Source organism: Geotrypetes seraphini, chromosome 12, assembly GCF_902459505.1.
Source record: "Geotrypetes seraphini chromosome 12, aGeoSer1.1, whole genome shotgun sequence".
NCBI classification, from domain to species: Eukaryota; Metazoa; Chordata; class Amphibia; order Gymnophiona; family Dermophiidae; genus Geotrypetes; species Geotrypetes seraphini.
The window spans coordinates 112,612,359-112,627,231 of NC_047095.1; the positions used below are offsets into that span (position 1 = coordinate 112,612,359).

Below are 14,873 nucleotides of genomic sequence, written 5' to 3' on the forward strand. Positions count from 1 at the left end.
GCTTCCATGCAGGATCCCTATATGTAAAATCTCCCAGATAGATGCTTCTCTAACCTGCTCTTAAACCCCACCCCCAACATCCTTCCATCATAGGAGTTGGTGGTTGTGTATCGCTGAACTGGGCTTCCTCAGGATCTCCTTGATTTCTGTATTTCTTATTGCATATGCCAGGTAACTCTTTATAAATTATCAAACTTCATAGAAGCAGTAAAAACTTTTATTTTCACATGAACTGGACTGCAGTTATAGACTCTGACTTCTAAATTGTCTACTTACGTTTGCCAATACATATAGGGAATTTAGGAGACAACTGAAAACATATCTGTTCCTAAAGTACATAGGAAACTGATTTGCACAATCTCTCTCTCAATACCAGATCTCTAGAACTCTATGTCAATTCTACTCAATTTGTAACATTTTTGATAATCATTGTAAACCGCATAGAACTTCACGGTCCTGCGGTATATAAACTGTTATTATTATTATTAAATTGTTACCTGAATGAGCCTAAAATGTATAGTGTATTTATCTGCAATAGTAAACCTTGTATTACATGTGTGCATACATAGGACAACTGATTTGGTATAAACATGTGCATATAAGTAGGATGATGGATTATTGGCATAATCATGCCGATATTAATAACTCTGTAACACCACCACAGAGCTCTGTGTATTTCAGTATAGAGCCCATTTATTGTAACACCTCATAACTCGCATAGACTCCCAGATTAACATGCCAAGTAAAGTTATCATTCCAGTAAGTTTCTTCTAGTTATCTAGCTGCTGAATGAGGAATGGGCAAAGAGAGAGCAGAGGAGGTTTCCTGCCCAGATCTCTCCAAGATGAAGAGAAGTGGCATTGTGAGTATTAAAACTGCAAGTTTAGTTTAGACATCCCGGCCAAGTTATGTTTCACTGAATTCCTAATTGAACAGAAGCTGACACAAACTTGTTTGCCAAACTTAATCATGACTGGGCGGCCAGCTGCTGCAGTTGGTTGGTTTTTCCAACCACCATCTGTGGTAGTGAAAAATCGATAGATATTCACACCACTTTCTGGATAAAGTTAGGGAGTCAGTTTTCTCTCTACTGGCAGCCCGGGGAATGCAGCCACACGAAAGAGTGACTCATCTGGATGGTTCTCTGTGATGGTCTCTCCAACAGCCCCTCCTCCTCTGAGCCCACGCATTTTGTCCCTGATTTTGTGCAACTAAAATTCAATTCAAAGACGTTCAGAGTAATGCATTTGGGGATTAGCAATCAGAAGGCGCCATATGTGCTGGGAGGTGAGAGGCTGATGGGGAGAGGGACCTTGGGGTGATAGTGTCCGAAGATCTAAAGGTGAAGAAACAGTGTAACAAGGCGATGGTTGTTGCCAGAAGGATGCTGGGCTGTATAGAAAGAGGCATGACCAGTAGAAGGTGTTGATGCCCCTGTATAGGTCATTGGTGAGGCCCCACTTGGAGTATTGTGTTCAATTTTGGAGACCATATCTGGCAAAGGACATAAGAAGACTTGAAGCTGTCCAAAGGAGGGCAACAAAAATGTTAGGAGGTTTGTGCCAAAAGACTATGAGAAGAAACAGGAAGCCCTGAATATGTATACCTAAGAGGAAAGGAGGGACAGGGGAGATATGATTCAGATGTTTAAATACTTGAAAGGTATTAATGTAGAACAAAATATTTTCAGAGAAAGGAAAATGGTAAAAAACCAGAGGACATGATTTAAGGTTGAGAGGTGGTAGACTCAGGAGCAATGTAAAGAAATTCTTCTTTACAGAGAGGGTGGTGAATGCCTGGAATGCGCGCTCCCGAGAGAGGTGGTGGAGAGGGAAACAGTAACGGAGTTCATAAAAGTATGGGATGAACACAGAGGATCTAGAATCAGAAAATAATAGTAAATATTAAAGAACTAAGGCCAGTACTGGGCAAACTTGCACAGTCTGTGTCTGTATGTGGCCATTTGGTGGTGGATGGTGTAGATGGGCTGGAGTGGGCTTTGGCGGGGACTTCAGTAGTTGGAACCTAAGAACAGTCCTGGGAGTAGGGCTGAAACTGCTCAAAGAGAAGAGGATAGTTTTACTCAAATTTAGTCCATTTTTCATAGTAAAAAGTAGCATAATCCCCAGCTGCTGTTGGCTCTTGTGAAGAGGGTAGTAACAGGTGAAGGGAAGAGGTTGAGGGTTCAAGTCTCAGCTAAGGATTAGGGGCTGATACTGCTCCATGTGAAGTGAAGTGACGAGAAGAGGGTAGTTTTACTCAAATTTAGTTCATTTTTTCATAGTATAAAGTAGCTTAAAGTGCCTCCCACAGTTATTAGGTTTTATGCTTGCAACACAGGTAACCCCCTTCCTTCCTTCCTCTAACCCCCATACTTCATCTATCCACCTCCTCCAGTCTATCTAACCCCTCCACTTACCTGCTAGGGTTCTATCTAGCTTTGGACTAAGCTAGACTCAAACCTGTGACCTTTTATATTGAGGCAAAATCCTTTAACCACTGAGCCACCAGTCAGGCAGTTCTTAGGTGTTTTCAGTTTCTTCTCTTTATTCCTTTCATGCTTTGATTTGGATTTAAAATTCAAACATCCAGTCCTGGGAGTCAAACCGGGGATTCTTTGGTGCAAGGTAACAAAGCTTTCCTCTAGTTTACCACTGGACTGGTGCTGGCTGGTTCACTTTTTATCTTCCTTATACTTCTCCTTCCTTGATTTGGATTTAAAATTCAAACACTCAGTCCCAGGAGCAACCTGGTACTCTTTGGTGTAAGGTAACAAAGCTTTCCTCTAGTCCACCAGTGGACTGAGGAAGGATGGGTCACTTTTTCTCTTTCTTATACTTCTCCTTCCTTGATTTGGATTTAAAATTCAAACATCCAGTCCAGGGAATTAAACCTGGGACTCTTTGGTGCAAGGTAACAAAGCTTTCCTCTAGTCCACCACTGGACTGGTGATGGTTCATTTTTCTCTTCCTTATAAAACAGAAATGTAACTGCTAGGAACAGTTATCATATTCATAGATGGCTGCAAGGTGCTGAGGGCAGTAATTTTCAATGTAGAAAGATACAATGAAATAACATCTCACATTCGCTGGGAACTTTGGCATCACTGGACTGGAAATGCACCGGGGGACCCACAACCCTAAGAGAATTCTCGAGAATGAAGAGGTTATGATCACCTGGGGTCATCCCCATTCTGACCAGTAAAAAGCTGGATGCAAAGAAACGACACAGTGGTGAAAGAGAAAACCCCCAAATGGGCATTTATCAGCAAGGTGTCTGCCCTTAGCAATAACTCTATAAGCTGCAGGAAAAAAAGAAGATCCTCAAGTACCAAGAGATACGGTCAGACCCGCCCCACCCCATGGCCCATGCAAAGCCAGGGATATGAAGTCACCTAAAATGAGATTTACCATTTTCTGGACAGGCAAACCCCCCAAATTTCTGATTTTCTCATTGCCCTTGACAGTGTGTAGCCTTCAGCAAGGGAGCACACAAGCAACGATCCTGGACTGCATATCCTATGCAAAACGTGACCCATTTGGAGACACTGCTCCTGAAAGAAATTGACTTATCTGTGTGTCCTGTAACCAGAGCATTTAAAAAATTTTTTCTAATCACAAAAACACTCTACTTTTCTATGCCCTTGGATTAAGGGCAGTCGTTGCTTATTATTGCATCCCCCCACCCCATTTCTCTGTTCAGCTGCTTGATATGTATTCTCCAGTTGGTTGTCTGTTTCATCACTGAGTTCTTCCTCCAGCCATCTGTGCTGTATTCATATTTGACGTGGCCTCAGGCTAGAGGGAGCTGAAATTTATAATAGCAAGGCAGTTGTGGTCTATTGGTCCTTTTTTCATATTCCAGAAAGATGGGAAAAGTCAAAACAAACCTGTGTCATCTAATATAAATAATTTAAAGAAACATTATAAAATACAAATATATATTTTTTAAAGTAATACTTTATATGAAAGTACAAAAATATCACCATTGTCACATGGCAGATTCTCCTTCAATAATCCTTCTAATCCCCCCTCCCCATTACAAAGACTCAGTAGCAGCTGCTATGTGGCAAATGCTCCGATGCCCATTGAATCTCTATGGGCATTGGAGTGATTACCGTGGCCCAACACGATAATCACCTTTGTAAAAGAGGCCTTATTTCAGAGGTGGTGTTGAGTGAGTTTGGGGACAGGATGGGTTTCATTTGTTCTATAATGCTTGTAGGTTGTTTGTTCCTTTTGCAGTTCAAGAAGAGGTGAGAGGTCAGCGGGGATTCCCTTCCACTCTGGTAAGAAAGTGGCATTGTAATGGCAGACTTTCAAGAAGTTAGATTCTGGTAGAGTAAAGTTGGTGAGGTAAATGGTCTCTCCTCCTGCCATGTAGCCTGCCCAGTAACCAAAGATGCCAATGGTCATGACAGTTTGGTTGCAACGAGCAAGGAGGGCAAAGTCCTTCCCAGGTGAGGACTCTACCCCATCTCCGGAGAAGTAGACGTCTCCTCAAGAAGCATCAATGTTCTCCTTACACCACTCCATTCCATTACTAGCCACCACAAAGACGGGTTCCTGATACTTATTACGGAAATAACTCATCACCTTCTCCAAGTAGGGCTTGTCTGCCACAACTCCTTTCCATGTGTTGGTCATTACATTGACGTAGTCTCCCCTTTGTACGTGAACCCCAATGAAGGTGGCATTCTTCCTGGTTCCTTTTATCTTTTCTAAATACTTGTTGGTCTCATCTCTGATAAAGTCATAGAAGGTGAACTCTCGGAGGATCTCCTCTGATGTGGTGGTAGAAGGTCCATGAGCAAGGGTAGCCTGTGAGTTTCATGTATTCCCCTTTAATGTGCTTGTATTCCTTTGACATACAGCAAACACACAGAAACCTTCATTGTCCTGAGTGCACATGGTAAGCAGGTGTTGTGAGTTCTGGGGTTGTAGTTACAGACAAATCAAAAGGGATTCATTAATTCACTTCTGTTCAAAATCTGCCGTTTTGCTTTACTGCTAGTTTGCAGATGCTATTCCAGTCACTGGCCACTGAAGGGCGCATTGCTCCAGGAATCAGTATATTTAACTGAAGAGATGCTCAGTGCTGCCCTCCTGTGGCAAATGTCTAGCATAAAGGCTGAACCATTTTTCCTCTACCTGAGCAGTTTCTACATCACTCCCATCAGCATGGAAAAAAACAGGTGGTTAATGTGTAAACAGAGTGGGAAATGTAAATCAATCAAAACTGGACACATTTAAAAAAAGGGATAAGAAGGGAAAAGGATAAGAATTTGGAAAGTTGCAACCCAGGACAGTGGATTATGGGAGATATGGATTAAAGAATGCCACGGTGGCTGTTACCCATGGCTAACAGTGGGCAACCTGCCAAAACGGTGAGGGGGGTAAGTGCTCACTGTGGGTATAGTGACATGGCCATCCACCATCCCGTGGAGCAATGAATGGCCTTGTCCCCGCTGTTAAGGGAGGGAATGCGTGCGGTCACAGATCGCGCACAACCCCCTCCCTCCTTCCTACCTACCGGCCGAATCTATCTATCTATCTCCCTCCCTCCCTCTTACCTTCAGGCGCATTTTAAGTTTACAGAGTAACTTGTTGAAGCTGCCGGAGCCTGCCTGAAGTCACGTACATCTGTGGGCGGAAGCTTCTCCTCTGACGCAACCAGAAGTTGCATCAGAGGGGAAGCTTCTACTCACAGACGCACGCGACTTCAAGCAGGCTCTGACGGCTTCAACAAGTTACTCTGTAAACTTAAAACGTACCACGAAAGTAAGGGGGAGGGAAGGAGATGCTCGGACTGCACGAGGGGTGCTGAAGGGCAGTGGAAAGGAACAGTCGCTGAATTGGGGTGCCTAAGTCACGTCCATCTAACTCCCACCTATCTAGTGCTCAAAAGTAGAGCTGGTTTTACAAAGGAGTCCTCTTTACACCAGAAAATAGAAGATTCATTATCCATATAAGTATATGTATTTTTTTCATGTGCTTTGATTGAGGAACATGCTAAGATGTATTTCAGTTGATAATCGCCTTCTAGAATTTTTCTGACATTGAAGTATGATTTAAAGCTTGTTTGTACTTCTGAACTGATCAAATTTGTGCTATATCCCTATTATAACAGGGATGATTAATGATGTTGTCTTGATATGTCCATGTTATACATGATATGGAAACTGCATAGTTGTATGCGGTATATAAATTTTTAAATAAATAAATAAATAGAGGTCAAAAGAGAAACTAGACAAGTGTTGAAGGTACATGTTTGAAATTTATTCTAGAGAAATAACTGCTTGTAAATCAAGAGGATATAAGCTTGGAATTGACAAGAAGTTTACTCTCTGAGTGTGTGTGGTGCAGTGGTTAGAACTACAGCCTTAACACCCTGACGTTGTTGATTCAAATCCCCCACTTCTCCTTGTGACCATGGGCAACCAAAACCATTTAGGCCACTTTTTAGACGTTTTTTTTAATTTTAAAAAACCCCATAATATTCTGAAACCCCTGGGTTTAAATGTAATCCTCATTTATGGCCTGTCCATGTTACTTCCCTGTGAATACCCCTCTGACATTTCTCAAACTATATATGATAATTTTTTTTTCTTAAATATAATTGATTATTTTAAATTTTTATACCACTTATAACCTAAATGGTGTACATTCAGGTCACAACTACTATATAACTGAAATGGATCTGAACCTCTTCAATGTAAGCAACAAACAAAAGTACAGGTTCTATGTGCAATTGTATAGAATTTTCAATGAATTCAAGGAGGGAAAGACCTCAGAAGCCTGCACCGACCAGAATATCAAATTCTGTTATGGTTATTCAGCAGGACAGGTTTGTAATCATAGGTCTCACACACCCCTCCACACCGGTCACCAACATAACATTTTTTATCGTGTATTAAACACTTCACTTTTAAACCGGTGAAAAAGCAAAAAAAATGCACTTATCTGCAATAAGGATAAGAGCCCGACGGGACCCGTTTCGCCACTTTGAGGGCTTCGTCGGGGGACTTTTTTTGAAAGCTATACAGCAACAAAAAACAAAAAAGAGACAAGCGCTATAATATTTCATACAAAAAACAATTGTCTTCATTTTTCTACGAAATAGTACTCACTGTGTTCAGTTTGGACTAACACTTCAAAAAAATGGCGCCGGTGGCGCTGAGACGCCACGCATGCGTATTTAAGAACCATGCATGGTGATGTCACTCTACACACATCAAAAAAATGTAAAGTCTAATCAGAAAAAAGAATGCCAGCCAATATTACTATTCAGACCCACAGGTTTCATAGAGTTGAGCTGAAACGTCCATCTGGCTTCTCTCTGAAGAAGTTTACTGTGCCGATCACCTCCCCGATCATTCTTAGTCTCTTTGTCAATGCACATACACCTAAGTTGTTGAAAATCATGTGCAAATTCCAGGCAATGTTCCACCAAAGGGGCGCTGATTTTCTTAAGTTTAAGGTTGGACCTGTGCTCATACATCCGAACCCGAAACGGACATATGGTCTTACCAATATATACTTTAGCGCAAGGACAGACAATGGCGTACACCACGAAATCAGAATTGCAAGACAGATAGTGCTGAAGATGGTATGTCCTATTGTCAGCAGGATTCGTAAAAATCAAACCCTGCATCGTGATATTCAGGTCAGGTCAAACATTTTCCTCTATCTGTCCTGGCAGGCTCACACTCTATCTAATGTACCTGGGGCAATGGGGGATTAAGTGACTTGCCCAGGGTCACAAGGAACAGAGTGGGATTTGAACTCACAACCTCAGGGTGCTAAAGGCTATGGCTCTAACCACTACACCACATTGCATAGGTTTGTAATCAATAAAGATCTTGCAAACTTTGCACATTCTGTATGATTATTGGAAAGGGAAGGAAATTAGGTACAAATTTGGACAATCCATTTTTTTTTGCACGTATTTTACTTCCCCAATGCAAAGATGTCTTCAAGAATGCCCCTAAGTGTGTATGGTTCATGAACGCTAGGTGCACTGGTAAGTGATTTTCTGCTTCACTCTGGCAAGTAACATGGCCCACGATTGAATGTATGGTCCTAAAGTCAGCCGTGTTCAGCAAAATGCTTAGCACCGCCAGCTGAATATCAGCCCTCATATCTTTAAAATTTGGAGCAATATCTAGTCATTCTTGAAAACTGAGGCCATTTTTCAGATGCTAAGAAAATTCTATTTCTTCTCAGATATGGACAACTGTATAAGATGCCCAGAGGACCAGTGGCCCAATGAAAAAAGAGATGCCTGTGTCCCAAAACCAATAAGCTTCCTTTCCCATGAAGAAACTTGGGGAATCACTTTGACACTTATCAGCATTCTCTTTTTCTTCATTATTACCGTCATTATGAGAATCTTTATTAATTACCTATATACTCTTTAAAAAACATTTTTGTCTTTCTGTGAACCGCATAGAACTTAATGGTTTTACGGTATAAATTGTTGCGGCTTGAGGCCGGGTGTTTGGGGTTTGTGTGTGTTTGCTTGGGGGTTTCTGTACTTAAAAATGTCAATTGTGTTGGGCATCCAGCCACAGGGTTTCTGTACTATGAACCATCTGCTGTCATAGTTTTCAATTGTTGTTTTCTCTGACTGTTGTGTTTTTTTATGCTCTCCCCACTCCTGGTTGTATGTTCCCTTTGCAATTGCTAATAAAGACAATTAAAAAAAAAAAAAAGTGAGTTTTATGTTATGTTATGCTACTTTTTTTGTGATATCCAACAACAGGATATTTGTGAAAGGGGGGACAGGGGTTTTGATGATCCTTGCTCTGTATTATTTGTGTTTATAAAATGACAAATGTATAGAATATTGTTTCTTTTTATAGTTTAATAAAATAAGTTCAATAGAAAATCATAACTATTCGAAGCTTGTGCGGATGGGATCAGACAGTTTATGGGGCAGGGACAGGGACCAAGCTCATGGGGATGGGGCAGGGATGGGGTGGGAACAATGAAAAAAAATTTCCCCCCGTCAATCTCTAATATATGCCAATGATAGATAAGTACCAGCACTCCTCATTATCTTTCAATGGTGGAGCTGGTTCTGCATGGTCATTGTCCAGCATATTCTGCATGAATATTATAAAGTGCTGTTTTGTCTCTGGTTTCTCCCGTAAAGTTCTCTGCAGAGAAGTGAACTGAGATAGAGCTTGTTCTCTATTGTTTAGAAGTTGTATTCTGGGTGTCCAAAAAGGTAGAATAGCCACCCAACTGTTAGACTCATCTTTAGAGAATTTCTGATCCATGACCTTGAGGAACTCTCTATCCTCAACTGAAAGTTAGTTTGTCATCATCCTTTGTGACTTGGAACACTGTATCGCCCAGATAATTTTCTGGATCGTGCTCTGGTAAATGATTGAACTAGGTTCTGGTCCTTTCCAACTGTAGACTCTTTTACTTGCGGATGGTTCTGACAAGGCTTGAATAAGGTGGTGTGTCTGTTGGCCAAGACACACATCTTGTGCACATCTTCATTTAGTCTCCTCATCCCATTGAGGCAGACGTCACCTACAATCACCCATCTGAGGGTGAGTTGGTAAGCATATAGAGCATCAGCTGGTCCTACCTTTAGCTCAAGAGCTCTGACAAGGGCTGGTGTATTTCTTCATAGTAAGAGCAGGATCTTGGCTTTTGGATGCACTGATTGCAGGTGTTCTGCTATTGGTTGCAGATGAGAGTACTGTTGTGCAACTTCAGGTATAGGGATTTCTTCCATGATGTATGGTATCTGGTTGCAATTAGAGTTGGTAAATCTTGCTTGATGCTGCTATTCACTCACTTTTCTCCCTGTCTTCCTAGTCCTCCATGAACAGGTTCTAAGGAGATAGCAGTAGTATTTTCCCTGGATTTTTATTTATTTAAAAATATTTATAACCTGCCTATCCACAAATCTAGGTGAGGAACAGAGTAACCTACAAAATATGGTAAAAACACACACAAAAGCACTATTGCATACGCAATATAAAACAGAAAATCTAAACATTCTTAGAGATGGAGCCAAAGAAACACTCATACAGTAAAGTCTTCAACCCCTTTCTGAAATGCAAAAGCACAGTAGTTTGGCGCAAAATCAAAGGAAGGGCATTCCAGAGCATTGGGCCATGGACTGAAAGAATTGACTTGTGATTTCTTGAAAGTCACACCATCGCTAAGGATGGCACATCCAAACAAGTTTTGTCAGCGGACCGCAACTCCCGTGAAGGACGATACCACTGCAACAAAGAGCGAACACTCAATGGACAGTTGAACTGAAGCAGTTTGAAGATCAAGCAAAGAACGTTAAACTCAATCTGCATAACGATTGGCAACCAATGAAGCTCACAAAGAAACAGTGTGATATGATCATATTTGGAGGCGTGAGTAATAAGACGTACTGCAGCATTTTGTGCAAGCTGCAACGACTGCAAAACACATTTGGGTAAACCGAGATATCAAAAAATCTGTCCTTGCCAGGGACGGAATTCTTTATTCATTGATGACAACATACATTTTCATTGCCTTTCTGGTTGCTCATTAGGGTATCTAATATAATAAAACGGTAAGCCGCGCATGCGCACTTCCTAAGCGTGCGTCTGTTTTCTGTGAGCTGTAGCGACCCATAGGAAGTGCGCATGTGCGGCTTACGGTCTGGCCTCACGCGAGGCAAGACAACTGCGTGCCCTTCTCTGCTCTCCACCTGCAGGGCGGCGGCTGCCGCCTGCTAGCACACCCTGCCCTCTCCAAGCCGGGACCGCAGCCAGCCAACGATCGCCTCCACAGCGCAGAACAAGTCGACGACTCCCCCCCTCCCGCACCAACCGCTGCCGCTCCTGTTTGAAGCGGCCTGATGAGGTTCGCGGCCGGCTGTAGCGAACCTCGCAGGCTGCTCTCCACATGAAGCACGTTCCCTCTGACGCGATCGCGTCAGAAGGAACATGCTACCATATGGAGAGCGGCCTGCGGGGTTCGAAACAGCCGCCCATGAACCTAAGCAGGCCGCTTTGAACAGGAACAGGAGCGGCAGCGGCAGCACTCCCCCCTCCTTTCAGCGGCCGGCAAACAACATGGAGGACTGCTTCCGGGAGGAATCGGCTTCCAGCCTCATATCTCAGGCCTGACCCGCGACTCAAAGGGGAGAGGATATGCTGGATGGAGGGAGCAAGACAGATACTGGTTAGAAGACTGAAAATAAAGGGGGGAAGAGAGAGAAAGAGAAGATGCTGGAAGGGAGGAGTTAGCAAAAAAAAAAACCTCCCCAAAAAACAAACAACTGGAGAAATAGAAGCAGATAGAGAAGCAGAAAAATAAATGGAGGAAAACTGAAAGATAAGGTTAAAGTCTGAGATGGATGTAGGAGAGGAAGTGAAGACAGGAATGAGAGAAGAGCCAGATAGACTGCAAACCCTGGTAAGAAAATTGAGAGAAGAGAGCAGAAACTGGGATAAACATGAATAAAATGGCCAGACAATAAAAGTAGAAAAAAATAATTTTATTTTTAATTTCATTAACAGAAAATGCAGTTTTACTGTAAATTTGCACTGCTTTCTTTTTATATTCCAAAGTGTATAGTGTTTTTTCTCTTTCTCTGGTGTTGAACTGCATATTGCTGGACAGGGGGGAGCAGGAAGAGGTGCTGATGGACAGGGGGATGGGATGAAGGAAGGCCTACTTCTGGACAGGGGGAGCAGGAAGAGGTGCTGATGGACGAGGGAGCAGGAAGAGGGGTGAGGTAAAATAAAGGGAGAAGGGCTGCTGTTGGATAAGGTGAGCAGTGATGGGGTGGGGGAGGACACAGGGGAGGTAAAAGGAAGGGAGAATGAACAGGGGGAGCAGACAAGGGGTGGTGGTGGACAGCCAAGGAAAAAAAAGAAAGAAAAATAGAAATACAGAAAGCGGCTAAGGAGAGAGAAAAAGAAATAGACAGACACACACACACATATTCTAACACCCGTTAATTTAACGGGCTATAAGACTAGTAGAATATAAGAACGTAAGAATTGCAGCTGTTGGGTCAGACCAGTGGTCCATCGTGCCCAGCAGTCCATTCACACGGCAGCTCTTAGGTCAAAGAGCAGTACCCTATTTGAGTCTAGCCTTACTTGCGTATGTTCTGTTCCAGTAGGAACTTATCCAACCTTGTCTTGAATCCCTGAAGGGTGCTTTCCCCTATAACAGCCTTCAGAAGAGCATTCCAAGTTTCTACCACTCTCTGGGTGAAGAAGAACTTACGTTTATACGGAATCTTTTCCCTTCTAACTTTAGCAAGTGCCCTCTCATTCTCTTCACCTTGGAGAGGGTGAACAGCCTCTCTTTCTCTACTAAGTCAATTCCCTTCACTATCATGAATGTTTCGATCACGTCCCCTCTCAATCTTCTCTTCTCAAGGGAGAAGAGGCCCAATTTTTCTAGCAACTCCCTCAGTACCTTAACCATTTTTGTCGCTCTTCTCTGGACCCTTTCGAGTAGTACTATGTCCTTTTTCATGTACAGCAGCCAGTGTTGGACGCAGTATTCCAGGTGGGGGTGTACCATGACCCGGTATAACGGCATGATAACCTTTTCAGATCTGTTTGTGATCTCTTTCTTAATCATTCCCAGCATTCTGTTTGCCCTTTTCGCCCATTGTGCAGATGGTTTTATTGACTTGTCTACAAGTACTCCCAAGTCTCTTTCCTGGGGGTTCTCTCCGAGAATAGCTCCAGACATCCTGTATTCATGCACATGATTTTTGTTACTGACATGCATCACCTTGTACTTATCCACATTGCACCTCATCTGCCATTTCGTGGCCCATTCCTCAAGCGTAATTATGTCTCTTTGTAGGTCTTTGCAATCCTTCTGTGTCCTCACTACTCTGAATAACTTTGTATCATCCACCTCACTCATCATGCCCACTTCTAGGTCATTTATAAATATGTTGAAGAGCACAGGCTCAAGCACCGAACCCTGCGGCTCTCTACTCGTGATGCTTTTCCAGTCCCAGTATTGTCCTTTCACCCCCACTCTCTGTTTCCTATCCGCCAACCATTTTTAAATCCACGTGAGTATATCAACCTCGATTACATGGCTCGCAATTTTCCGAAGTAGGCGTTCATTACATTACATTAATGTTCTGGAGAGGTGGCAGTCTATTTTCGCTGCTCTGGTGGCTAGTAGTTCATCGTATAGTTTTTTGCTTTGTATGCCTTTTGCTGGGGGATGTGTGAAGAGAGCCTGTGTTCTCCTTGGTCTTGATGTGTTATTTCTGATCAGGTGTTTGTTTAGGTAGCTGGGACCAGTTCCATTTAGGGCTCTGAAGAGAGTGCAAAAGAATTTATATTGTATGTGTGCTTGTATTGAGAGCCAGTGTGAGTCTTGGTAATGTTAACCCTCCTTCTCAGACTGAGGTAAAAGGTATCCCTCTTGAAATAAGATTTATTTTGCAGTCGTGAACACTGAGGGTTAAATTGATACTTTTCTCCAGGCGAAGGAGTGATTTACATAAAAAAATAATAATAAAATGATATAACCTTGAAATAAAAATATTAAACATATGATAAAATAGATATAAAGAAGCACTAAGGATTCAGAATTTAAATTAGAAATAATATTTAATAAACAAATGCTGTATATCAAATCTAGACAAAGAAATTCTACTTCCCCTCTGTATAGTTCTTCTTGGAGTTTTTTTCAGGTTAGGGTATTTGAGACTTTATGTCTTTTCTATGTAGGGGTACCACGTTGGTGCTCTTGCTAGCAGACTCTCTCTTACCAGCACTCTCTTCCTGGAACCAACCTACTACTCTGACTAAAACAAATCAATAAGGGAAAACTCTACCCTAATCTAATAACCCCAAAGTTGCCTAAAATACTTCCTAAGCTAAAAAAAAACCAAACAAACCGAGATAATTGATATTCCCTATACTTTTTCCCTCCCCCAGAATTTCCTATTTTTCAAATCACAAAAAAACAAATTTTCAATAAACTTTACAACAGATATTCTCAGGAAAAGGTTTCCAAATCAGTTTACCAACTTTATTTTACCAATATTCTCTTACAACATTTCACAGGAATCTGTCACAGGATCTCTCATAAAATCTCCTCCCAAAAATCAGCACCACAGAAGTCACTCAAAGATCCTCTCAAACATTTCCCAGAAGAGTCTCACAGAATAGCAGACTGAAACTTTATTCAGAAATCAGCACCATAAATTTCTTAGTCATCGAATCTCTCAAACATTTTCCAAAAGATTTTCACAGAATATCACAAAAAATCTCTTCTGACTCTCAAACATTACCAGCATCAATACCAAACTTCAGACCTTAACCAGAATTTCACAATCCTGCTCAAACTCAAATAAAAAACACCATAATTACCTTCTCACAAGGCACAGAAACCAAAACACCTCCACACAGATCCAAATCAGCCTCCCAACTGTCAAATCTGACAGTTGGAACGTTGACCCAGCTGATGCTGATCTCTGCACGAGGACAGCAAACCTGTGCAAGAGATCAGCAACAACAAACCTCAAAATTGCAGGAAAGCATGAAGGAAACAAGGTAAATAAAGAAATAAAATAAACCAACATTCTTATCTGAAAGAAGATTTTCAAACTTTTAAAATCTTCTTAAAACTTCTTTTTTCACTTCAAGAATGTCCTGCACGAGCCAAATGACAGCACGAGCCAGCTGACAGCTAGAGCCATCACCATGACAGCACTGATGCTGTCAGCTGCCCACGTGCTGCTCGCAACCAAAATAACAATCCCAAAGAAGAAATCTTCATGGGGGGCTCTCTGAAGCCTCTCCCCATTGCCCAAACTTCCTCCAATCTTTGGCGGCATCGCCATTAAACTTTAAAAGTTTAAATAAAACAAAA

General features: G+C 42.0%; 1 protein-coding gene and 1 pseudogene across 1 annotated transcript in view; one reads left to right on the plus strand and one right to left on the minus strand.

The window, feature by feature from the left end:
* Positions 1-4,160: 4,160 nt before the first annotated feature.
* On the minus strand, positions 4,161-4,869 carry LOC117346302 (annotated as a pseudogene).
* Positions 4,870-5,356: 487 nt separating this feature from the next.
* LOC117346303 (vomeronasal type-2 receptor 26-like) overlaps positions 5,357-14,873 on the plus strand; it is a 45,473-nt gene continuing 35,956 nt past the window's right edge. The window contains exons 1-3 of the mRNA XM_033915702.1: positions 5,357-5,386; positions 14,411-14,554; positions 14,648-14,721. Of these exons, the coding sequence (XP_033771593.1) occupies positions 5,357-5,386; positions 14,411-14,554; positions 14,648-14,721 (248 nt within the window). The remainder of the gene's footprint in view (positions 5,387-14,410; positions 14,555-14,647; positions 14,722-14,873) is intronic.